A 26604-nucleotide genomic window follows, 5' to 3' on the forward strand; every position below is an offset into this window, starting at 1 on the left:
TCTTGTTTACTAGTTCCTTAGAAGCCAAATTGTCTGAACTACCACTACCAATGATCACTTTACAATATTCACCATTAATTTTACATATGATTTTAAATAGACTCATCCTTAGAATAAGTCCTTCATCTAAATTTTCATTCCACAAGACCCTTCTCATCATTAGATTCCCACCATTCTCAAGTTCATTAGGTCTTTTAGAAACTTCTTCATAAGACAAAATATTTCAACTACTTCCTCTAACCTTTTTACCAGAATTAGTACATTCAAAAGCTCTATGGCCTTCTTCACCATATTTATAACAAGTACCCTTAAACCAAGATATTTCATCCCTTTTACCATGATTACTATTCCTAGAGTAACCAATATAGCCACCTCTTTTTCTAGTATTGTTGTATTTCCAATTAGATTTTCCTTTCTCTTGCACTTTAGATCTGCTATTTTTGCCAAAGGTTCTACTTTTATTTCTTTGAAATCTGCCATCTCTTCCTTTTTGTCTCTGATCATGTTTCTTCATCAATCTCTCTTCAACCTCTAGAGCATATTGATATGCTTCTTCTACTTTATCCATATTTAAATAATTGATCTCATCTTGAATTCATATCCGCAAGCCATTCAAGTATCTAGCCACTTTCTCAATGCCATCATCCACATGTCCAGATATGATATCCAATCTATAGAATTCCTCAATGCATTCCTTCACAACTCATGTCCTTTTGCTTCAAATTTTGTATTTTCCTCAACAAATTCACTTGGTAATTAGCAGGGAGAAACTTCTTCTTCGTCTTTCTAATAATATTCATCCATGTCTTGATATTTTCTTTTCCCCTTTTCTGCCTCTCAGTTTGCAAATGATCCCACGAATGTGAAGCATGACCCTTCAACTTTGTGACTTCAATCTTAACCTTCTTATTATGAGGAGTATCTTCAACTCAAAAGTATTTATCCATCTTAGAGATCCAATCCAATACAATATTTGTCTCAAGTCTTCCATCATAACAAGCAACTTCAATAATAGGTCTAACATTCACCCTAAACAAAACTCTCATAAGCCTTTCCTCATCTTGCTCAACCTCAGATTTAGGGTCAGGGTTGGGTGCTGCCCCTTCATCATCACTAACAACTTCAAGTCTCACTACAATTTGCCAAAACATATCTATAATATCATTATGAACATTTCCTCTACCATGAACCATCTTAACAATAGTTCCTGCAAGATTGTAACCTTTTGCAAATTATAGGCTAGATTTTAGATCTAACACCTTGCAACTAAATTCAACAAGGTTCTCTATGGTCCAAGCCTCAAGAAAGAACTCGCTCTAATACCACCTGATGCAAGAGACAATAGAAGGAGCCCGAAACATGTGGAATAAACTCAACTTAAACCCACTAACATTCTATGCTCAGAGTTACAGACAAAAGTTATTCACAAAATCAAATAAACCATAGAGAACACAAGACCATATGCAACATATTATAAGTGTGATTAGTTAACTTCTCATACAAAATAACAACTTGCCCGATTGTGAGGCCTTTAAGGTTACAACCTTATACAAAATTAAGAATTCTAATTCAAAGTCCAAGCTCACATCTTCTATTTTCTATCCCTTTAAGAATGATGTCTTACTACATCCAATCAAGCTTCATTTATAGCTACTTAAGCCACAAGTCAGCTAGTCAAGCATTTAATTACAATACAGGTCCAGTCTTGGAAGAGGAAACCAAAATCCAAGCAAAGGACAACATTAAACCACACACACATAGAGATAGGTCCAAAAATGTGTTAGGAGTCAACTCCCAACTATGCAAGACACTACATAAGCATAGGAAATTGTGTCAATCAAAATAACACACCTCGTTAGATGAAATAAAAGGACCACAAATAATGACACAAAACTCAAGAACTATGAAATGTTTGAACTTGCGTGCTTAGGACAAGGTTCTAGGATAGGTCCTCAACATGATATCAACTATACACAAAGAGAAACCAAAAGCAACAACGACCACTTCACGAGCAATAGACTGGTATTGAAAACAAGAATTTTTTTTTTTTGGTTGATGCAATATTGCTTAAGACCCAAGATGCTCCTACATCGCTTTTATATGCTTTAAGACTATATCTTGAACCATGTTTTCACTAATTCATTATATATATGATACATGCGATATGATGCATGATACACGATACACAATGAATGATTATGTTATTGATATATATTATACATGATACATGATACATGATTATGTCATGTCAAATTTCATGGTTATTATAATATGATAATTTTGTACTGGTGTAATGTAATGAACGTCTTAATAAGGCTAACTTACAACTAAAAGGTTAATGCCTCTTTTGCAACCAAAGGAAAATGTGCCTCTATGACTCGTGTGGAGACGTTAAAGGATATACACTAAAATGCAATTGTTAGAAAGCTTTATTGACCTTATCCTAATAGAGTAGACAAACATCAATCTGACAAGCAAACTAGTTAGCTATACAATTACATAAATTTCAAAATGAAAGACAAATAAATTTATAATTCTATATAAAACACAAAATTAGTGCAAACATATAAAACATTCCTTTCACACATTTTATTTTAATATAAATCTTCATAGTTAAGTTATATTCTTAAATCATAAAAAAATAAATGATCCTATCTAGCATATTTGTTTGTCTAAAATAATCATCAAAAATATTAATCCCAACCCTAATTAATAATTTGATTTTGAGTGACAAGAACACTAGTACAATGTACACAACTCTCCATAATTCTTGAGCAATTTATGTAACACATGTGATGCTCTCATGATTTGAAGTGGTGCTCATCACACATGGCAGAAGCATTTCACTAATATTAAGATTTAACAATATTACATGGATGCCAATTGAAGATTATGATCCCACATTTAAGCAAATACAAAGTTCCAAAACAAACAAATATCCGAGAGTGCTAAATGCAAAACTTTGAAAGGGAAGCTCAAAAAATGTTGCAAGAAAAGTTGTAATGTTGCGGATCTCAAGATCCATTTCAATCTCATGTATGTTCAAACTGCCCTTACCGCTGTTCTACAGGCAGGAAATAGAGCGCTTTCAAGTTCTATTCTTTTTCTTTTCGGTGCTTTGCTTCATACATTTTATTTTGTAAAATGAGTGCGCCTAGTCGATACAGCGACATAGCATGCACGAATGCAGGTTTCCAGCGAGGGACTATGATGGAATAAATCAAGGAGTTAGCTGCTTCCTAAAAATCTTCGGGTCAGTGAGTGTGCTTTTTGTTTTGCTTTTGGTATGTTAGAACAATATCTGTACAGTGCTGTGTCTGTATCAAGCTGTACTGTAATAGGGTTTTATCCATGATTTGATTTGCATATTATCTGCCATACCCAGCTTTTGTAATTGATTGCGTGTGTGTTTTACTAATTTTATTATCTGATTATGGATAAATAACTATGACGTGCGTTCACAGATTTGATTGCAATCAATTTTGCCTTAATTTGCATGGAAACTCTGAGGTTGTTTTTTATGGTATTTTTTGTTTGACATGGCTTTTTAGGTGTCTGTAATTTTTAAGTTCTGTCAAGCTCAGGGTAATCAATAAATTTGTTTTGGGTCCATGCTGCATGTTTTCTGCTCATTTGGAGTATGCTTGGTTTTGCTTATTGTGGGTGGTTGTTTACATATTCAAGAAGGAGAATCAGACTGTTAGAATTAATTAGACACTCTTTAGCACATTGATGGAAAGCAAGTTCCGAGTAATCTGCATGGCAATTTGGGGATTGCGTTTTCATTAATTCCTGTCTAATGAAATTGTTGTTGTTCTGATATTTTTAATAAAAAGCTTCGCCCTATCCAATTTCGCTGCTGCAAGTTTTCTAATCACTAGATAAGTAGCACGCATTCACATTTTTTTTTTGTGTTGGTTTCTTTTTTCCTGTAGGGTCAGATTGTGTGGTCATCATCAAATAAGCACTCTTAACCTTTCATATAACCTTTTAGATCATGCGAGTGGAGGTTTTGATTGCATTAGGAGGAAGTTACTAACAATGTTACAAAACCCAGCAACACCGCAAGCTCCTATTGTAAAGTAGAATTACTGGTTTGTGAGACGAGTATGGGGATGGGAACTGCGACCAGGATGCTATTATGACTTAGGATATAGGAACATATGAATCAGGGTATCACCACTTTACCTCTGAACAGTCGCAAAGGAGTATTTTGGGTGTGTAGTTTGTCCCTGAATCACAAGTTTTCCTGTGAATATAGGGTAAAGTAACTGATAGGTTATAGGGTTTCCCTTTAAAGACCAAACTGTGTAATCCACAGTATTCATCTTTTGTTTTTTAAATTGATTCTTCGAAGCGGGTTTCCTTGATCACATTGGGAGATAATTGTAGTTTGGTTATTAGAGAATTTTCTAGTTTAAATTACAAAATGCTAGATATATCTTAAATTGAAAGGGCAATGTAATTGACAGTTTGGTGTTATATTTGAGGAAGTAGAAGTGAAATGGAAATGTAATTTTTTGTTCATTTTACTTTGTCAATCATTGTAGACAAAAATGTTACTTGGTTATTGCAGTTTTCTCATTTCCACTCGTAGGAGGGTTGTGCGTTAGAAAAAGACAACTTATTTGTTGCAAAGGTCAATGTGTGTACTTATAGCAAAGGCTATATCAGTATATTGATCTGAGGGTGGGAATTCGTACTTCGACATGAAAATAGAGGAAGTAGGGATGGCTAGATCATGAAATGGAAGAAAGCATTTTGATTTTTTTTTCCAAGCGAGTGGTAGAAAATGGTAATTTATGTTAACTGTCAAAAATAGTTCTAGAAGCTTTTGGGAAATACTAGAAACAACATTAGATATTTCAGGAGTGTTCTACATAATAGGGCCCCAGCATGCAACAGGAACTTCTGGGAACTCCTGGAAAGGCTGCAATTTTCATAATGAAGATGTACATTGTATGGCAACATATCACCCTAAAAGACATTTTATTATGTTCATGTTGTTATACAGGAAGTGTTGCCAGAGTAAGAAATATGTTTTGTTAGTTGAAAAATTGAATCTGTTCCAATATTTTCAGAGAACAATTCATATTTAATGAAGATGTAAATTGTATTGCAACATATCACCCTAAAAGACATTTTATTATGTTCATGTTGTTCTATGGGAAGGTTATTTGCCAGAGTGAGAATAATGTTCTGTTAGTTGAAAATTGAATCTGTTCCAATATTTTCAGAGAACACAATTCATATTCTAACTCTGTAGCTTCCCAATGTCACTGTGAAGCCCAAGACAATTTACTGTGATGTAAATATGAAAGGCTTTAATTATTAATAATACAGAGAAGGAAATGCAACATTGAATGATTTCAACAGTTTTGAAAGTATGGTGCCTTTTGAGCTAAGAAACTAAAGAATGGTCTGGATGCAGATTGTTTATCATAATTATAGGCATAACTTGCTGTATGGTGGCTGCCATTATTTCAACTTCACAGTGTCACAAATATGCTCTTGGTGACTTGAGAATGGCTTGCCTAGATGGAAGATACGTAGCTCAGGCAATAATGTCAAGATGAATTATGCCAGAACCATGGTAATCATAAACAATGCAGATTTTGACTACAGGGTGTGATGCCTATGGATGTTAAATTATTTTTATGTGATGTCTAGCAATTAAACATGCACTTTTTTCATATTGTTTCAGTTTCAATCATATCAACTACTGAAAGTTTGAACCTACTGATTTTACAATAACACAAGAGGAGGACTGGGTGCTGGATGTGATGAAGCAGTAGATTTTGGTCTTGTGATACATGCAACAACAAATGGTATCTATGGATATTGCATAGCTTAAACCATCACGAGGAAGTGCAATGTAGGAGTTAATGACTGCTTAGTTATGTTCAGTTTGGCCACAAATACATTATTTGTAACTTCGCAATTATTTGTTACATTTGAGACTCTTTGGAACTAGAACAATTAGTTTGTATAACATCAAACAAAAGGCAAACTCTCAAAGATTTATTAGTATTAGTTCTGAATAATGTAAATCATAGAAAGCTGACAAATTTATGGTCGTTAATATTGAATTGTTATGGAAAGACCTCAATGTCTGTACAATATAATTCTCTGCTTTTCTTAAACTGTAATTTTCAGAAACAAACCGATTGCACAATATAGGTTCAGGAGAAGTATTTTTCACTGCATGAATCTCCAGATTGCTTAAAGATCATTCAGATATTTAATAGCGCTTACCCAGATTTAGAGTATCAATAAATAAGTTTGATATTGCAACTGCAAATTCAGGAATCAAAGCCTACAGAGGATTGACACGATCTTTTAATAGTAGCAGTTTAAGCTTGCAGATTAAACAGATCTCGTGGGGGTTCCGTCCCAAGTTCCAACATGCTGTTTACACAGATCTCTTGGGGGTTTTGTCCCATGATCCAACATGCTCAATGGCAAAAACAAATATTAAGAGTAACAAAAAACATGGCAGAGTATCTATAATTACCTATTCGGGCGGCTCATTAACTTGCTGTACAAGGCATGTAAGCAATCTGATTTGGCCCCTTTCTAGTAGTTGTTAGAAGATACAAAACGAAATGAAACAGGGCAAAAATCCAATTTTCTGCAAGAAGAAAAAATTGCACAGTTAGTAGCAATCTGATGTTTCTTTCTAGAGACAGCTGTCACTACAAGACAAAACTGGGCTTCTTCCAGAAGTTGGTGGTTCTTACTAGAAGATTCAAGACCAAAATCTGATTCTTGTCTTCCTACACTAGATAAGACTGCATAGCTGGCAGCAATCTATTCTTTTCTTGATTTTTTGGAAGGAGATGAAACTTCACAGTTGGCAGCCAGCACGGTGGCCTCAACTTTATGGGCTCATCAAAGTTGAAAGCAACAATATAATGGGCCAAGTTTAAACATTTAGTTTGCAGGCAGTATGACATTTGCCTATCAATTCTGGGAAATAATATGCACATTTAGCCCAGATCTCTTCGGGAGCTTGATTTGACATGTTTATTTTGTCAGTCATCTCTACTCCTTGTCAATATTGATTAATCCATATCCTATAGTCTTTTTCTATAGGGGTCCACTACTGTAGTAAATGCTATTAAATTGAGGCAGACAGCTGAAAAGTCGCTAAGGCGCGCTACAAAATATAAACACTAAAATACTACAGAAGTACCAAAATCACAGACAGTATTGCTGCCACAGAAACAGATTTACCAGCTGCTTCCACCTATAAGCAGATTGACTGGGTGAGAAACCCTCCCGGTTTTTAGATTCAAGCTTCTTCCAGCTCCTGGAAAGATCCTTACTATAGCCCTTGTATTATCAACACATAAAGCTAATTCCTGGCATTACAATGCCAGGTCAGATTGTTTCTTCGAAGTGTCTAGTATTTTTTGTACTTGACACCTTGGGATAAACAAAGTTTTCCTCCTCCAAGTCAAGATGGCCCTCTCATCAGAACTGTCAACCACAAGAAGGACCTCATTATTATAAAAAATCTTGGTCCACTGTATCAGACAATCTGTATCCTAGTGGCAAATAAAAGTTTCTACAATTGGCACATGGGTTTGCTGAAGATAAGATTCCTCTAATCCACCTGCAACCATGATAGATTTGATGAAGCCTTAGTTTGCAGCCTTTTCTTCACCGGGAAAATGTATTGCAGTGACTGGTATGTATCTCTGCTACTATATGGTGAACCACAGTTTAGACATTTATTCATTTTGATGCCTGCAGCCAAGAGTGTATTGACTGGTATGATGCCAAATAACCAAATTCCTCGATAACTTGATCACAATGAGAAAATACTTATGGTAAAAAGGAAGAGACTTAAGAGTACAGCTAATAATCTCTGCAGGTGTCTCCAATAAGAGCCAAATCATAAAATGAGGAATGGCAGCAATATATCATTCCCCAGTAATTGTAAGTATTCAACATCTTGGACGCTTTGATCACTCACTCAGTGGTGATCTAAAATCTAGTCAGGGAGAAGGGCACCTCATGGTGTATTTTATCTTCACCCAGTGACATATATTCCACTCATTTGGATGAAGTGTTTTAGCCAAGGATTGGAATTGACGTTTTCTTGTATTTACTAGACAATCAGTGATCCAGTTTTTTTTCTTTGGTTGTGCTGGAACTGGATTAAATCATTTGTGTTTAGTTGTGCTTGAAGTGGATTAAATCAAAGGGAGCAGTTACATTCAGAATTTCCTTGAGATGTTTTCAAGTGTCCAGTTATTAAGAGAGTTTTGAATCTATCCCTGACTATCATGTGACAATCCCCCTTGTTTCCAAAACCTTACAATGCAAATAGGAAACCAATTTAGGACTTTTAAGAAGCACTAACAATTCAGCTTCTTTACTTGTCGTGGCACCAAGACAAGAAGAGCTGCTCTTTACAAACCAACCTCAAGAGCAATAAATTACTGCTCCAGCATCAGCCAAGTTTAGATTGCTGTTAGAAGCATTGCTGAAGTTCTACTTTAAAAATCCATCTTTAAAAGGTTTCTACAAAGCTTTATTTCTGTTGTTATTACTGATTACCACATTAATGGACGCCTCATGTTCTGTAATATTAATAGGATACTGTAGGTTTATATGCTCATTATTCTTATAACTATATGTTTCTTTGGTCTTTTATATTTCAAATTTTGAAGTCATCCTTTCACTCACCTATTCTTTTCTCTTTTGCTGATACTATTTTCCTTGGGTGGAAAATCTTGATCAATTGCTTGTAAAGTCTGATTTTGTGGTGTTATTCAATAAGGATTATCAAACTGTTCAAACGTTTGTAGTTCTTGCTTTTAAATATTGGAAAAAAGATGTGCTCTAGTGGAAAATTTAGTTCGTGCATTGTTTCTCTTGAGATTTGACAACTTAATGAGGTGTGGAAAATTTCTTTTAATCTTATGTTTTGAGGTCAATGGTATTCATCTTATGATTAAAAAGTTTAACGTTTTATGTTTTTGCAGACAGTTGCATTGATTGAAAATAGTCATGTGGCATACATTTCAAGGTGCTTGCTCTGTAAGCTAAGCAGGTATGTATAAGTACACAGAGGGAGCATTGGGACAGGTTATTATTTTTGAGGTTTAAATGTCTCAGTTGAACCAATCTGTATTGTACCATATTCATCATTTCTTATGATAGCAGTGTTGCATCCTGAATAAGGAGCTGAAGCACACACAAGGATTGGGAAAAAATGACAATGGAGAGAGAATTACGATCAAGTAAGAGGCAGAGATTTGGGCCAACAGGGACAGATGTTTCTGTTGTACACTCTGATTCAACAGGACAAGATGCTGACATGCGAATCTCAGATTCTAAGACATTCAAGAATGTTCTGTGTATGGATTCTGCAGACAGAGGAGAATGTGATGATGGAAGGAAAATATCCTTAGAAGATTCCAAGGAAAACAAAAATCAAGTATGTGGTATTCTCAGTGGAAGTCAAAGTGATGTAGCCAATGATGTAATGCATGTATCTTTGAAAACAGGGGGGTCCCACGGAAGTCATGATGGGTCTAAAGATCTCTTCCCTGAGCATAATGAGAAGCTTGCTAGTACTCTGCTATCATTAAAGGAAACAGACATTCCTGCACCAAAATGCGAATCATTTCCAAAGGCTCGTAAAAATCAATCACTACATTCTGATGCTTCTGCGGCATCTAATAATTCCATAGATTTTGAAACACACAATGAGAACTCTTATGCTTATGAAATGCAACAAGTAGAATCAGATCTGCTAGAGAAGTTGAAAAAGTACATAAATGAACATGGTGGGACTATTGGAGAAGGGTGGAAAGTGCAAGCTAAAAGGAAAAATAATGTTATATATAAGGCTTATCATTCACCAGATGGCAAAAGATTCCGATCAATGAGAGAAATTGCACGATTTGTTGATGCTATCCCTAAGAAGAGAAATGCGACAGGTACAAAAGGGAAGCTAGATGGGACAAGTGCCAGTGTTTCTCGCTTTTTGATTCCCAAAGGCACTCAATTGCAGCAAATAACTGAGAATGTAGAGGTTGATCAGATTCCCAGGAAAAGTGTAAGCATGGCAAAAAGATCAGTGGGGCAGCAAGAAGTTTTAGGGCCTCATGTTATGGTGAAAGAAAAAAGAAAAAAGGTGAAGGTATGTATTTTGAGGCAAGCTATGACTGTTGGTTACGTGAATTTGAAAAGATAAATTTAAGCAGTTGTTTTCTATCCATCAAGCTATATTGTTTCGAAGACATTTTTTTGAAGTTGATTTTGTCATGCTCTTTTAATTGTTTTGCTTTATGTTGGACAGCTCTTTTGATCATTGGTTTTTATGAGCATTTTTGTAGATTTTCAATTACGGGTAAAATTTATTGTTGAATATGGCAGAAATGTTTCTGGGTTTATTTAATGCTTGTGTTAGGATGTTTTTTACAAATTCTCAAGGTCACTCCATTCATTTTTTGTTATCATTACGTACTATTCTTATGGTAGCCTTTATTATATAGAACTGCATGCCATTATATCCTATTCTGAAGTGGTAGAAAAGAGTGAAAAAAGAGTTGTCCCTGCATGGCTGGCTATGCAAATTAAATGTATCTAATCCAAATAAGCAAAGTACAGGGAATGCATGTAGATTTATCGATATGTACATAAATATCGAAAGATACACAAACACACTTGTATGAAAACTTCATGTTGCAACAGAAATTAGTAGAATGCCTCGCAGCAGTTTGGATTACAAACATTCTTAGTAGTTGCATGGCAGTAGGTACTAGTGTTCCGATTGAGAAAATTAATGTCAGAACAACAATTGTTCTCACATTAAATGCTGGGGAAGGATGACTGCCTAGGTCTTTGGCTTCGTGACTAGTTTCAAGGGTCTGAATATTTATCTCCTCTGCCATGATGGGGTCACCCAAATTAAGCAGTGTGTTCTCATAGAGATTCATGGCTTGTGTTCTCATAGAGATTCATGGCTTCAAAGAGGTCTTTGACCTTGCACTTTGAAATCTTCCCTCAGGTTACAAATTTGGAAATTCCTCAAATTCATGATCAGCACTCAATTGTCCAGATTTCTTTCAATATTATCAACCAGCAAGAACACTCTACCCCATATTTGGAAAATCACTAAAGTTATATCTAGTACTAAAAATACTGAGTAGCGCATGGATATGCAGGTTGGTAGTTTTGGGGAAGAGTGGTTGTGCATCTTCTATTTTTCTTTCAGACGTACTCTTGTCTAGGAAGGACACTCGAAATTAGCAAAATGGCGAACCTGCTGGAAACAAGAAACTAAAAAAAAATGTTTGGAAAGAGAGGTGGGTATTGAGGGTGAGAGACTGGGATGCAAGTCAGGTCGTGAACCTGCTGGAAATAAGAAAGTAAAACTAATAAATGTTAGGAAACAGAGGGGGTTGCTGGAGTTGTTGGGGGAAGGGTGGTTGTGCATCTTGTATGTATCTTTCAGATGCATGCTTTTCTAGGAAGGACACTTGATATTTGCAAAATCGTGAACCCATTGGAAAAAATAAAGTATGGATATGCAGGTTGGCAGTTTGGGTGAAGGGTGGTGTGCATCTTCTATGTTTCTTTCAGATGTATTCTTGTCAAGGAATGAAACTTGATATTTGCAAATTGTGAGCCCTCCGGAACAAGAAACTAAAAATAAATGTTTGGAAAGAGAGGTGGGAGTTGGAGGTGAGAGACTGGGATGCAAGTTAGGTTGTGGGTGGAATTGATTTGTGGTTTGTAAGATGGCTGGAAACAAGGCAAAGAGCAGAGCTAGATAAAAGCTTACCTTCATTGTCCACTTTCTTTCTCATCATCGAAAGCTGTAAAAACAGTGTATGCAACTTTGGAGCCTCAACCTTCTGTTTGAGGGCTTTGGTGCCTCTTCAATTTGTCATTTCTGGGCATTAGCCAGTTCCACAAATATAGGTCACTTTGGCCTGAAATGGCACCTGAGAAGACGCTTACAACACAATGGGTTTCTCAGGACCAGGAATATAAGTTCAAATTCGAACTTATTGATCAATTTTACACATAAAAGCCTATCCATCACTAATCCAACTTCCAGAAAGAGTAATCAACAGTCGTAGTGTTAGTCTGTGTGATTATGCTTCTAGCAGTTCACCAGCCCTCCCCCAGGATATCTCAAATCAGGTTAATTTCAGATTCATTCACTTAACGGTTGAAAAAACAGATTTCAAGAGGATATTAGACAGGAAATTCCAGTGCATCTTGTCCCCTGCCTTTCTGATATTGAGTACAGTGATCATATCTTTGGTGTTGAAGCCTTTGAGTTAGTGCATAATTTTGTAAGTCAAAGAGGTTTTGTCAAAAACTTTCTTGCCATGAATAAAATTGCCTTGCTCTTTTGAGATGATGACGGGGGCGAATTTTTCTAATATTTTGACCACAGCTTTAGAATTGATCTTGTAGAGTGTTAAAGGGCAAATAGGGCCTGAAATTTGCTTTGAGACATCTGACATTTTGGGAATAAGATCTAAGACAGGCAGTTCACTTGAGGATTTTTTGGATTTCCTATCTTCATTCATTGCATTGTAGACTTCATGATCAAAGATCTCCTATATGGCTTGATAAAACAAGTCAGAGAGCCATCAAGTCCCAGGAAGATGATTGGAATTTGTTTGTGCTTTTGGAACTGCTTTGATGAGATCCCTATTAATCAAAGTGGACAGGGGATCTTCAATAAGATCATGTGTTGGATGCTGCAACAGTCATCTCCATGGAATGATACGAGATTCTGGTATCTCATGCTATATTTTTGTCAAAACCTAACTCCTTTAATTATGTTATGATATTATCATTACTTTGATAAAACAATGAAGTGGAAGCTACAAATTATTTTACATTAAATTTGAATATTTAATTTTTTAAACAATTAAATATTATCTTTGGTGAAAAATTCTTATCTTACATATCAAATAAATTAATTCTTTTAAACAATTAATCATGTGCATTTTAACTATGTAAGTTTTCCATAAAGGGATTTATAGGTGAAAGAATTAAATTGGGATAAAACCATTAAAAAGTTGTAAATGATTTGGGTGAGAAGTTACGGGTATTTATCCTACTCCTTAGGTGGAATTCTTTAAAAGGTGAAAAATCTTGTTGTAAAGGGCTTCCCTCTTCCACAGGAAAATTTTTAACCAGAAATTCCAAGATTTTTATGACAGTAAAAAGTTAGTGTAATAGGAAGTATTTGAAAAATATTTCATCCTCATGAATTTATTTCATTTAGTAGTCCCTTTTGTATCAGAACGAAAATGATCTGTGTATCATTATTTTAGAGGGATGTTGGTGGTCTGTGTGTCATCAATATTTTGGGAATTATTTATTTGCAGGTTTAAAGGGTATTGCCAGTCTTTGTGCTTTCTACACTTCTTATCTATTTGCAGATTTGAAATAATACACATAGCCTGTGTGCCAAATATGCTCTTACCCTTTTATTTGCAAGATTCTATATCACTATTCTATTATTTTGCAAAAATTTTTAATAGACAGTGTTCTTTTGGTAATCAATAATACCTTACCTTGGTTGCAAACATTCATGTAATGGAGGGGAAGAATTGTCTGAAACATTAGAAATATAACATTGGAGGGAGCTGCCCCTTTGAAGCAGAGGAAAATCATCTTTTCCATGATGATTTATCCAAATGTTGCAAGATTTTGTCACTTCTATTGGGCAATTTTGGTGACGAAAGCACAGTGACAAATTCATTTGCTAACAGATTCAAAAATGGAAACTGCCTCATTTCACGTATCATCTGGCTCTGACAGTTACAACTCTTTCGTGAATTGAAGATTCTTGAAATTCTGATCAGTTGTCTTCACAAGGAAGCTAACTGAAAGAAAGCACATGTAATTTAGATATACTTAGTATTAGATTTCAGTATAATACAAATTTGGAGATGCTTTACATGAAAATCAATTTATCTGTCTTCCACAGCAACATGGCTTGTCCAACTATTGTCAATAACTAAGTCAGGAAACCTGTTTTTCACTTTTTCTTTTTAATTGCTCATTTTCCCTTTTCCTCGTTTTAAAGTTATGCATATACGATTTTGATTTGAATTATAACATTATCAGGCAGTGTTTATTGTTGCATTCAATGTTTTGGTTTGTTGCTAATGTTTCTTGTTGTTGTCAGCCTCCCCTAGAATCAGAAATCCAGCCTTCAATTGGATCATTGACCTCAGGATTAAAGGAAAAGAGCACACCAGATGTTGTAAAAGAACTTGGTGGGGGAAATAAGGCAAATAGAAGACAACATATGCATTGGACAGAACTACTTGAGCTGGTCTTGAAAACATCAAACATGACAGTCAGCAGGATTAGGAGTCAGATTTTTAAGGTCATTGCATCGGAGCCACCTGAATGGGTCAAACAGAAGCTGCAATCTTTAGTTGCCACAGACGTTCTTACTACAACTGGATCGGGATCAGTGAAGGTAAAGAGAGATTAATTATTGAAATACAGCAAGATACTAATAGTTTGATTATAGTAATTTGGTTCCTGCCATTTTTATGTCAATCCGAAACAGTGAAGAAAGAGAAAGGTTGGCTATTGCACGACTGTGTGATGTTAAAATAATAAATTTCTATTTTAGTAATATAGATCATATCATAATATTAAACTTTATGCAGGAAATGATTTTGTCAGTGCTGGCACAATACCGGGGTGAAGAAGTAAGTAACAAGCATGCAGAGGAGACATTATGTGAACCACCTGTTAATGGTTGGGAAACAGGAAATTCAGATCAAGGAATAGTGGAAACTGATTCAACAAGGAAGAACTCTGATCAGAAAGCATTACCATCTTCAGATGTGATCACTAAGCATTGCCGCAATGTACTTCATGACATCACATCAGCAGAAACATTTGCCCGGCTTTGTAACTTGATTCATGGTAGTTTTGCTGGATCCAGGACACATGAGGCTTTTGATTTCCGGCTTATAGAATTGAGAATGAATGCTGGAACTTATGGCATGTCACCTGCACTATTTGATTCAGATATCCAACAGGTGCATGTTTACTATTTTTACCATCATGAGAAATACCCGGGGAGGTTACTGTGTTAAGTGAATTATCAAATGCATTTTCTATTTTCATAATCATTGCCCTTAATAGTATTCTTGTCCCAAGTTGCAAGATTCATAATGTGTTTTTGAACTGCTCCATGGTTGGATTCTTTTCTAGTCAAATGCGTGTGTTATGGAATGGTTATATGTGGGGGAGAGGATGGAAACCAATTTCATTGGGGATTTAATTTCCATGGTAACTGAAACTATCATAACTTTTTGAAACTTGGCTGGTTGTTTGTGCCATAACGTGTAGAATCAGACATGACCAGACTCTAACAGGATGAGCGATTTGGAACTTGTCAACATACAAACCTAAAATGCAAATTTAAATTTCATAATATTGGAATTTTTTAATAAATACTGATTGTCAGAGATATCTATTGCAGTCATGGGTTGAGTTTACAGTGAAGGATTGTCCAACCTCGGAGCCGAATGAACAAACACATAGTGAGCTCAGTGAAACAACAATATGATCCATATTGATTCACAACATTTGTTGAACTACAGTATGCCTGAAGAGTGTGCAATATGAGGTCTTCTTCAAGGCACATGGGAACATCTCTCTGTCTCCTACAAAATTCTCAAATGATAGTACAATACAAGGCTTATCAATTATCAACTAACCCTAAGCTAAATCCAATCAAATTCTGTAACCTGAACTACTAATCAAATGATCACGAGTGATGATTATATAGGGACTCTTTACCTTAGGATTGATCATTGTCATCTGCAAGTAGTTGCAAAGCTCAATGTCCAGTGTAACCTCTAAGGAGATAAATGTATAGAGGAAAACTTTTGGAACACATGTTGAAGATGTTTATGTAGTTTCCTCAACTTCTATTCAGTAACGTTGAAAGAATAACCTGAATTTATGCTCAAAGCTGTTGGAAGTTAGGCAAATGAACACAAAACACTTTACTGTGTTTCCTCTGCACTTTAGGCTCTGCAGGACCTAAGTGAGTCTCCCTGGATGACACTGTCTGTAAATATGTAACAAATATATTTTGACCCAGTGCCTGGTAGATCAATTCTCACACACTTTTGACAAGGATCTATGAATTATATCATAAAACTTGTAAGCTCCCTTGATCAGTTTAATTTGTACGCGAGGATACAATTAATTGCTGTTAAAAATGGGTTTGAAGTTATCGTTTTAAAATCAATTCTGATGGTATGTTGGAAACAACAACTGATTAGTGCCTGTTCAGGGTCACAGAACACCAAGATGACATGCATCTTCATTTTATAACACATCAATATACTTTGATGGTCATTTTCGAATTCTCACCTTGTAATAATTTGAATTTCTGCGTGCCAACAATATGATGCTTCAAATCCATTATGATATCAATGTTTTTATTATTATAGTTTTTCAGTGACAGAGATGCAATGATACACGAACAAAGACTAACAATGAAATTATCATAGAGGCAACAAATGTGCATCGGTGGACTTTAAAATCCTTGCTGTTTTTGCCTAAAGATATATCATTTCACAAATAAGAGATGAAATGCATGGAAGCTTGTATTCATCTGTGCCTCAGATCAAAGTATGCAATGCTAATACAGAAGATCTCTATAGATCACAAACAATTATTTCTTACAAAATAAACTCATCTTGTCCAAAAGATCAATTGCAGATTGTTAGAAATATTTGAACCTTCAGAAATATCTGAATGCTCAGGCTGATGACAAATTTCTTTTTTGAAGACAGAATATAACCTTGTACTCGTAGGGTTGTGAGAAGAAGTGCGCCAAAAAACAGTGCTTTTTAGTGCAACTTCTTGTGAGAACTCAGAGTCTATGTTAGCAACAACATGTCATCATTCATTTCTGTTGTAAAATCGGAGATATCCGTGACATATTCTCATGCAACTGTTATAATCTTTAATGTCAGAAAAATGACGCATTACCACTTCAATGGGCAATCAAATGGACATTTTTGAAGTTTAGCAGAAACTCATTGTCAATCACGATATTGCCGAAAATCTGTGGTGTAATGGATACTCTGAATTTTTGGTGTGTAGTGGATATTGTGGAAATTCTGGGGACAACGGATATTGTAGAGAATATTTTGGATATGGTTGATAAAGGTATTCCTTTGCTGCAACATGCTTTGAGATCTATTAAAGTAATATTGTACCATTTCCGTAATGTTCATTTAGTTTGTTAGCTCACTTAATTTCCTTTCTGTAGTTAGTTTTTAAAAGAGTTTTATATTGATTTTCAAATAAGGATTTAACCCTTTTTAAAGAAAATTGAAGTATCTTTATCAGTTTTGCATTATTTTCTGTAAAACTGTGGCTTTTTCCCACGTTTTGCAAGTGTATCCAGAAAAACTAATGATGGGATTTTCTCATGATTTCTCCCAAAAATCGTGGTTTTGTGTTTTTGGCAATTTTAAAAAAGACAACTTGTAGGTTTTTAATGTTGAAGTATAGCATCAGTCGAAGTGATATACTCATTACATTGAGTATTTGTATTCATGATTTATATGAACATTGTTTTATGTCTTATACTATTCAAAAGAATTATATATATATATATGGTTAATATATTAATATTACATATATGCTTAAAGGTGAGTTATACATATAGTTAACTAAAGATGATTAACTATAGGAACATGTCTCTTGAAGAGACACGTCTCCTCTTTTCATATTTATATGAGATCCAAATCTGCATTTGAAAAACATCAATTACAATGGCAATGTTAGTACATTTGCAGAAACACTCTTAGTTACTTTAACATGGTATCAGAGCAGGACTGCGAATGTAAGAAAGTGATTAATGAAATGAATCTTAGACAACAGTAATATCAACCATTGAATAACAATGGTGAACATCTGGCACTCATTGTAGAAGTATTTTGCAGAGATTTGTGTGCATACAACACTTAACAAACCTAATGTCGTGCATACGATGAGGAAATTATATTTCTAGACTGGTGCTTTGTATAGGAGAGACTACATATTCCCGATGCTTGTGATATCTGATTATATGGATGCAGATATATTGGAAAAATGTTGCAGTCAATATGTGGTGAACATATCTAGTCATACTAGTGAATATATCTTCACAGAAATTATATTTGATGTTCCCAGTATTGTGATACCTACATATATGGACAGAACATGAAACCCAACATGCAGTAAAATGAAAACCGTAGGCTAGGTAATGTGAAGCAGAGATATACTCAACGGAAGCAAAAACAAAAGGAACCAGCATCATAAAGAGATAGATAATAATATTCTTCTAATTAATTCATCAAATGAACAGTATATACAATTGCTCTCTTACAGATTTCTCCTTCCTGTAATTTCATATCCAAAAACTTGACCTTAACCTAAACCTAAACCTAAAAACTCTATTTATACTTGCTAAGATGGTTTACGGAACATTTTAGATTATTACAAAATAGGAAAACTGACCCAAAGAGACTTCCTGCCAAAAGGGCTTACAGAAAAATCTAGATCAATATAGAATAGGGAAGAATAACCCCACAATAATCTGAACGAATCCCAAGAAAAGATCTTATCCTAATGATGAAATTGGGATAAATTCTTTGTGCAGAAATCACATCCAAAATATTTTATGTGGGTGCTCTTACACCATACTCCTGGGGACAATATAATCCAAGTCCCTTGGATTGGCCTTCCTCTTTCGTGTCTCCCAATTCTTTGGTATTTGTTGTTTGTATTCTTGACCAGTATCCAAATCAATTGTCATATGTGCGTAAACTTTTGCCATATTCTGATAGAACTCCTGCAAACCTACAATGAATGGATTAGATAGAACCTCATTAAATATGACTTCACCAATTTGGTTTGTTGTAGGAATTGCTACATCCTTTGCTGTGATGTCTTTATGTTGCAATATCTCCATGCTTGGAGACAAATTCATCACTATTGGAGCTTGCTCTATCCTCTTAGCTTCATCACAAGTCTTCTTCCTTGCTGCCAGTATCCTTTTGATAGGCCAGACCACCTTCTTTGTTAACTTCAAATGCCATTTCTTGGTTCCATCAAGAACCATCACATTCATCTTTTTTCCATCTTTATGAACCTTTTCATCACAAGGATCATCAACAATTACCACTTCAACCTCCTTCCTATCTTCAAGAACTTCTGTATCATAAGTTTCATCAAAAACATGTTGTTGCTCACCTTGTATATCTGCATCACTATGTTCATTTGGTATGTCAGCATCGATCTGTTCATTTGGTATATCAGCATCGGTGTGATCAGGTTGTTCTTTCAACGGACAACTCTTCTCTTCCAATGTCTCAATACAGGCTTTTGTAATCTGAATTGGTTGATGCTCCAGATTTGTATTTTATTTTTCCATATTTTTCTGCAATTCCTCTTTTAGTTGCACTGAATTTTCTTCGTGCTTTCTCAGTTCCTGCATTAGGAATTCCATTCGTTCTTTTATCTCTTGATCTATTTTGGCTTCCTCTTCTCTTTTCTTCCTTTTCTCTTCCGCTCTTTTCCTTGCTTCTTCCTTCTTCTTGTTCTGAAAATCCCAATATGAAACACATGCATTGAATAATATCTTCTGATCATGAGATAAATCTCCTCTTGTGACCATTGTCTCTTATCTAGGTTCTCTCGACTCAACCTAGTCTTTTGGCCACAATTACAGGTTCTTTCCTCAGCCTATTACAAAATCCAATTTGCCTTAGAAGCTGAAAGCTTTCCCCAAGCTTTCCCAAGCTTTTCCCAAGTGCCTTAGGAGCTTTCCCTAAGCTCTGATACCAAAAATGATGCAGCGATATACTCAACGGAAGCAAAAACAAAAGGAACCATTTGATGTTAATTAATTCATCAAATGAACAATATATACACTTGCTCTCTTACAAATTTCTTCTTCCTGTAATTTCATTTTCAAAAACTTGACTTCAACCTAAACCTAAACCTAAAAACTCTATTTATACTTGCTAAAACGGTCTGCAGAACATTCTAGATTATCGCAAAATAGGAAAATTGACCCAAAGAGACTTTCTGCCAAAAGGGCTTACAAAAAACTCTAGATCAATATAGAATAGGGAAGAATGACTCCACAATGATCTGAACGAATCCCAAGAAAAAATCTTATTCTAATGATGAAATTGGGATAAATTCTTCGTGCATAAATCACATCCAAAATATTTTATGTGGGTGCTTTTGCACCATAATGTATCATGTTTTTTATAATGGGCAATAGAGTATCGTGCTTCATGACTAGGTAGCGTGGAAGGTTCTCCAAAGGCCTATGAAGCAAATATTGAGTATAGATAGGCACATTGACTTAGTGTTTAGAATTGCATGAAGAATGGAAATAATTAGAAACTACTAGAAATAATTGAAATTGGAATCGTTTATGTGAAGGGGAGAATCATTGTTTGAAAGTTGAATCACTAAATAATGAAGAACACTCAATGACATGAGGTTGTAGGAAATATACTAACAAGATGCAATCTTATAATCTCATCCAAAGCGTATAGAGGAAAATAAGAAGATGTAGAATGAATAGAATATAACTCCCAATACACATTTTGTGTAACATATCAAAGTGATACAATCTTGCGCACCACGTAAAAGAGCAATAAATCAAATCAACGAACGAAGAGGGTGACGTACGTGGAGTATAAAATGCGTAAGGTTGAATAGGACAAGTGAGCGAATGAAGGCACCCGTAGAATTAAGGGATGCGAAGGATATTTGCTGCCTGAAACTGATTGTTATCATCAAATGAAGTATGGTGTGTGGTGCAGGAGCACGTCTGCAACAGGAAGATAACATGCAATATTATTTATGCAGAATTATATTGCGACAGGGAGTTTGGTGGCGATAGGAAGACAACCTGCAATATGACTAAAATGTAGGGCACAAAGCAAATATCAGAAAGTTTTGAGTTTAAAATCTGAAATTTGAAATGTTTGTGTGTGTGAGTTTAGAGTTTTATGTTTTAAAATAAATGACCTTTTTTTTTTTGTGGTGGAAATGTTTAGGTGGCATTCTTATAAGCCTACCCAACATTATTCACTTAGGACTTAGTATGAGTTTATTTTAGTTTATTTTGGGTGTGTTAAAGGTTTCTAATTTTCGAAAATGTTTATGGGAAAAATCAAAAGGAAGAAAATGATGAATATTCCTAAAGCATCATGTGTAGGCATTCAAAATGTAACTGCCACAAGAAAGCTATGATGGTTTTCTTGGGAGTTACATTAGAAGGATTTTCAAAAAGAGAAAGAGTGCATATTGTAAGGGAGATTTTTGAAGAGAGATTTTTTTTGGGAGAAAGTGAATAGAATGAAGTTCTTGAATTTTCCTGTAATTTTCTTAAGTTTCTAGTGTTGTACAAATGTGATTGTGTAGTATTCTACATACATTTTTCTGTTTGTATTTAGATCAACATCTTGGAAGAAATCTGAAAATCAGATCTTAATAGTTTAATATTTTCTTATTTTTCATTTCCTATCAGCCGGATCTTTCTGTTGTTTTGAGAGTGGTCTTTGCATGGGGGTTTTCTAAAGATCCTCCAATGGTCTTTGTCAGCCATTGGAGGATCCTTTGTAATTTCATGCATTTATTTATTTCTGTATTGTTGTCTCATATCAGGTTACAGGAAAACCCAGTTGTAATGCAGATTTGAATGGGCAACATCTTCATGTGTTGACCCTCATTTCATTAAATTTCTATGCATTTGCTGAAATCTGCATTCATGCACGTGAAGCTTGAAGTCATGTATTTGATTTTTTAAAGGTTCTAAAATCCCTCTGCATCAGTGTGGAAGCCAAGATACATTGAAAGGAGATATGAGATTCAACGGATCAGAGATTCACATATTCCCTGCACATCGAGCGGTGACCAGAAATAAGACATTTACTGGACCCTTTGACTTACAATCATTAGATATGATAGTGCAGGGTCAAGTCAGCAATCGTAGGCTACCACTAAGGCATAGGTAAGAGAGGTACATACTTCCCTTTATTCATTAATCTTGATTAGTAAGGTATATTTTAAGAAATGAAAAATGTTATGTATAATATAGTTAAGTAAGAATTATATTAGTAATTTTGTAATAACTATATTATATGATAATTAAATAAGGTGAAGTAATTATTTGATAGATTATTAAATTATGTTTCAATCATCTTGAATACAAAGAATTCAAATATATGTTAATAAGTAAAGAGACTAGGTGAGTAAGAGGGTAGGGTTGATCCCCAAGGAAAGAGGGGTATATACTCCACTCTTTGGCTTATCGAGCCATGGAACCCCACCTCTATGTCCAAGTACTTAAATGTAGTATAGCATCTAGACATGGTGAGGGATGAAAAGCACCCATTGGAAGTTAGGAGACAGGGCTTAAGAACTAGTGATGATTTGAATTGACAAAGTGGGCTGCAAACACGATATCTGGTGAAACAATTACCTGTGATACCAATGTTCAAATTTTGGAAAATCTTGCAAAACTTGAAAGAGTTGTATGCAAACCAAAAGCCATCTTATTCATTGAGATTGAAGGAATATATACAATGATGGAATATCAACAACCACCATAACATGAATTCGAAATGTTTATGTGGCTAACAAATAAAAACAACAAATTAAACTAAACTTATGCAAAACTAGGTGTTTAATTACCCCAACTTGTCGGGGTCATAACTTTTGACCTGTAACTCGAAATTCGAAACCACTTAGACCATTGGAAAGAACTGAAATTCTAGTTCAGTACCTAAAACAATGAGCCTTCGGCTGCCCAGTTTTAGGGACCGATTTCAGTTTCGGCTTCAAATTTTGAGCAGAAGACCTCCAAAAAGCCCAAACAAAAAGATATAGAAAAACTATTAAAAAAATATGAAAAATACTTTCAAAAATATTAGATCTTCTATAGAGAGGCAATGGGCCCCATTGCATCAATCTTCTGCAGTAGATGAGGGAATTGTGCTGCAACTTGTTCCTTGGTTAACCATTTGACTTGATGAAAGAATTGACCAACTCGAACCATCCTACATAGCGGAATTTTCTAATTTCTCAAATATTTCAACATGACTTCAGTGACATGATCACACTGTAATGGTGTAGTAGTCGATGGATTCAATTTTGTAGCACGAATATGTTCAATAGCTTGACAGATGTCCAATAATGGAGGAAAGTAGGGTTGCAATAGTTCCACATTAAAAACTTGTTGTATTCCCAAAAATTGTGACAGATCAAGTTCAAAAGCATTCTCACCAACTTGCTTCTTAATGGTATAAGGCCCATACCGAATAGGATGAAGCTTTCGATACAGTCCTTAGAGGCCCTCTTTCTAAAGATGTAGCCATACCTTGTCATCAATTTGAAAATGATGAGGAGTTCTATGCTGATCATGTCTTTCCTTATACTTCTTGTTGCTCTCTTCTAAATGTCATGAACTTGTTGTTGTAACTGTTTGATCTTTGCAATAAATTTGTTTGCTTTATCTGCCTCCTTTTTAGTATTGAGTGGCTGGCAAGATTGTGAGATGGGTAATGCTACATCTATGGGTGCCAATGGTTGATACCCAAGACAAACCTCAAATGGACTATGTCCTATAGTAGTGTGAAGTGCCTGGTTGTAGCTATGTTGGACATAAGGTGAGCTCTCATCCCATGTACATGGGTGTTTGGAGTGGTACATCCGAAGGATATGGATAATCATTTTGTTGACTACCTCTGTTTGGTCATCTATTTGAGGATGGAATGCTGTAGACTTTGTCAACTTGGTGTCCATTCTAGCCCATAATGAAGACCAAAAATTGCTGAGGAACCTACTATCCCTATTTGAAATAATGCTTTTTGGCAACCCGAAGTGAACCCAAACATGTTCAAAGAAGAGCTTAGCGGTCTCCTCTGCTGAAATAATCTTTTTACAAGCCACCATGATAGCCATTTTAGAAAATCTATCTACTACCACATATATACAATCATTTCCCCTTTTGCTACTTGGGAGCTTAGACATAAAGTCCATTGAAACAAAATTCCATGTTTTATTAGGAATATGTAATGGTAGATAGAGGCCCAATTTACGATTTGAAGGCTTTGCAATGGCACAAGAAACACACGATTTTATATATGCAATGATATCATGTTTCATTTTTGGCCAATAGAAATACTTTTGGAGAATTGTAGTAGTCTTACCAATACCAAAATGTCCTGCCACCCGGCTATAGTGTGCTTCCCATATCAATTTCTTTCTTTCTTCACTGGGGACACATATGTGACCAATATGACAAAGTAACCCATCCTATATATAGAAGTCAGGAACATTCTTCCCTTCTAAGGCTGCATTGTAAATATTATGAAAATCAGGATCTTTACCATATAGTTGAGCCCAAGTTTGTGTTTGATGGCTGCATGAATCCAACACCATTGTCAAATCTATGATTGGAGGCCTACTCAAACAATCTGCTACTTTATTAGTGCTGCCCTTTTTATGATGAATGTTGAGATGGAATTGTTGTAATTAAGCCATAGTTACACCGCCCTGGGAGACGGGGGGACAAGTTTCCGAGACGGAGGGACAGAGGGGCCTTGATTTAGGGATGGCAGGGGGACGGTGGGGGGACGACGGCGGGGGATGGGGGGGTGGCAGAAGGAGTAGGGGTGTATATACTATACATATGGTATAACATATACCATATCAACTGGAATATCATGATTCATGATCAAATGACAAACAAACAATGAACATTAAACATTGAACATCAACAAATAATAAATATTAGTCTAAACTCTATATATCAGCCTTCAAATCAATAGTATGAGTATCCAGATTCTACTATCTAATAGTAATCAATGATCATATGAGTCATGACATAAAGATGATTACAATAAGTATCATGTGCCATGAATCATGATATCAAAATAAGTATATAATGCAAACAAAAACTACAAGTCTCCTAGAGTCCAAATCAAAATGTCAAATCAATGGAGACTCCTTGGCGTCCCCCCACAATGAAGGAGACTTTTTGGCGTCCCCCCTCAATGAAGGAGACTCCTTGGTGTCCCTCCACACCCCCACATTTGGAGACCTCTAGCCGTCTCGGAGACGTCTCGCCGTCTCCGGCGGGAGTGGCGCCGCCCGAAACGCCGAGACGCCATCCCCCCGTCCCGGGGACGTCCCCGTCTTTGAAACGACCCAATTTTTTTTGGGGGGGGGGACGCGTCCCCGTGTTACACTGAAATAAGCTGACCATCGCTAATGCCTATCATTCTGCAATTTCCCTTGTGTTTGTAGGAATTGCAGAGGTTTATGATCTGTATGTATCATAGTTTCTTTTCCCAAAATGTAGTGCTTCCACTGTTTACAGGCTTGATCAATTGCATACAACTCCTTTTCATAGGTGGGGTACTTGTGAACTGTTTTAGAAAATGTCTCACTATGATATGCAACGGGATGCCCGTGTTGCTTGAGTACAATGCCAAGAGCATAATCTAATGCATTTGTTTTTATTTCAAATGATTGTTGCAAATTTGGAAGAACCAATACTGGAGTTGAACATAGTTTGAGTTTTAAGTCCTCAAATGCTTTTTGTTTTTCCTCTGTCCATTGAAATTTTGCTTGTGTTCCACCTTTGAGTGATTGATTAAGAGGCCATGTTGAATGTGAAAAACCAAATACAAATCTGCGATAGAAGTTGGCTAGACCCAAGAAACTGTGAAGTTTTGTGAAATTTTGAATTTTGAGGAGGTGGCCAATCTTTGATAATTTGTATCTTTGTAGCGTCCACATGAACACCTTCATGATCAATGATGTATCCTGAGTACTGGATGCTTTGCATACCAAAAGAGCACTTGTCTATGTTGGCATAGAGTTTATGTTCCTGCAAACTCAAGAGTACTAGTTCAACATGTTGCAAGTGTTCAAACCAAGTTTTACTAAATATGAGGATATCATCTAAATAAACAACTACAAAAGAATCAATGAAGGGTCTAAGCACATCGTTCATCAACCTCATAAATGTGGCTAGTGCATTTGTCAGGCCAAAAGGCATAACCAGCCATTCAAACAACCCTTCCTTAGACTTGAATGTAGTATTCCATACATCTACTGGGTCAATTGGTACTTGGTGATACCCAGATTTCAAATCAATTTTTGTAAATAACTTAGCCCCCTTAAGTTGATCCAAAAGGTCATCAATTCAAGGAATTGGATATCTATTTTTCACAGTAATTTGGTTAAGTGCTCTGTAATCAATACAAAGTCTCCATGTCCCATCTTTCTTTCTCACCAAAACAATAGAGCTGCCACAAGGAGAAGAACTTGGCCTCATATGTCCCTTTTCAATCAATTCCTGAATCTGTCTCTGAATTTCATCATTTTCCAAAACTGATCTCCTATATATTGGCTCATGGGGCAATGGTGTACTTGGAATTAGATCAATAGAATGCTTGACTTGGCAGTGTGTTGGGACCCCTGTTGGTGATTTAAACACACTATGATATTCTTGTAAGATTTTATCCATCTCCTTTTTTTGTT

The 26604-nt window shown here is 35.6% G+C and overlaps 1 protein-coding gene across 5 annotated transcripts in view; it reads left to right on the forward strand.

Annotated features, from left to right (window-relative positions):
• Nucleotides 1-2942: 2942 nt before the first annotated feature.
• Nucleotides 2943-26604, forward strand: part of LOC149541147 (uncharacterized) — a 99127-nt gene continuing 75465 nt past the window's right edge. The window contains exons 1-6 of one of the 5 annotated variants that reach the window (XM_089802139.1): nt 2943-3036; nt 3159-3253; nt 8997-9064; nt 9178-10159; nt 14183-14482; nt 14679-15056. In XM_089802139.1, the coding sequence (XP_089658265.1) occupies nt 9227-10159; nt 14183-14482; nt 14679-15056 (1611 nt within the window). In that variant the 5' untranslated portion in view covers nt 2943-3036; nt 3159-3253; nt 8997-9064; nt 9178-9226. Of the gene's footprint in view, nt 3037-3082; nt 3254-8996; nt 9065-9177; nt 10160-14182; nt 14483-14678; nt 15057-26604 lie in introns of those variants that run through there. The other 4 variants (XM_089802137.1, XM_089802141.1, XM_089802136.1 and 1 more) reach the window with 4 other exon arrangements.

The sequence above is a fragment of the Cupressus sempervirens genome, chromosome 9 (genome assembly GCF_028749045.1).
Source record: "Cupressus sempervirens isolate cs-2001-9-10 chromosome 9, ASM2874904v1, whole genome shotgun sequence".
Classification (NCBI taxonomy): Eukaryota; Viridiplantae; Streptophyta; class Pinopsida; order Cupressales; family Cupressaceae; genus Cupressus; species Cupressus sempervirens.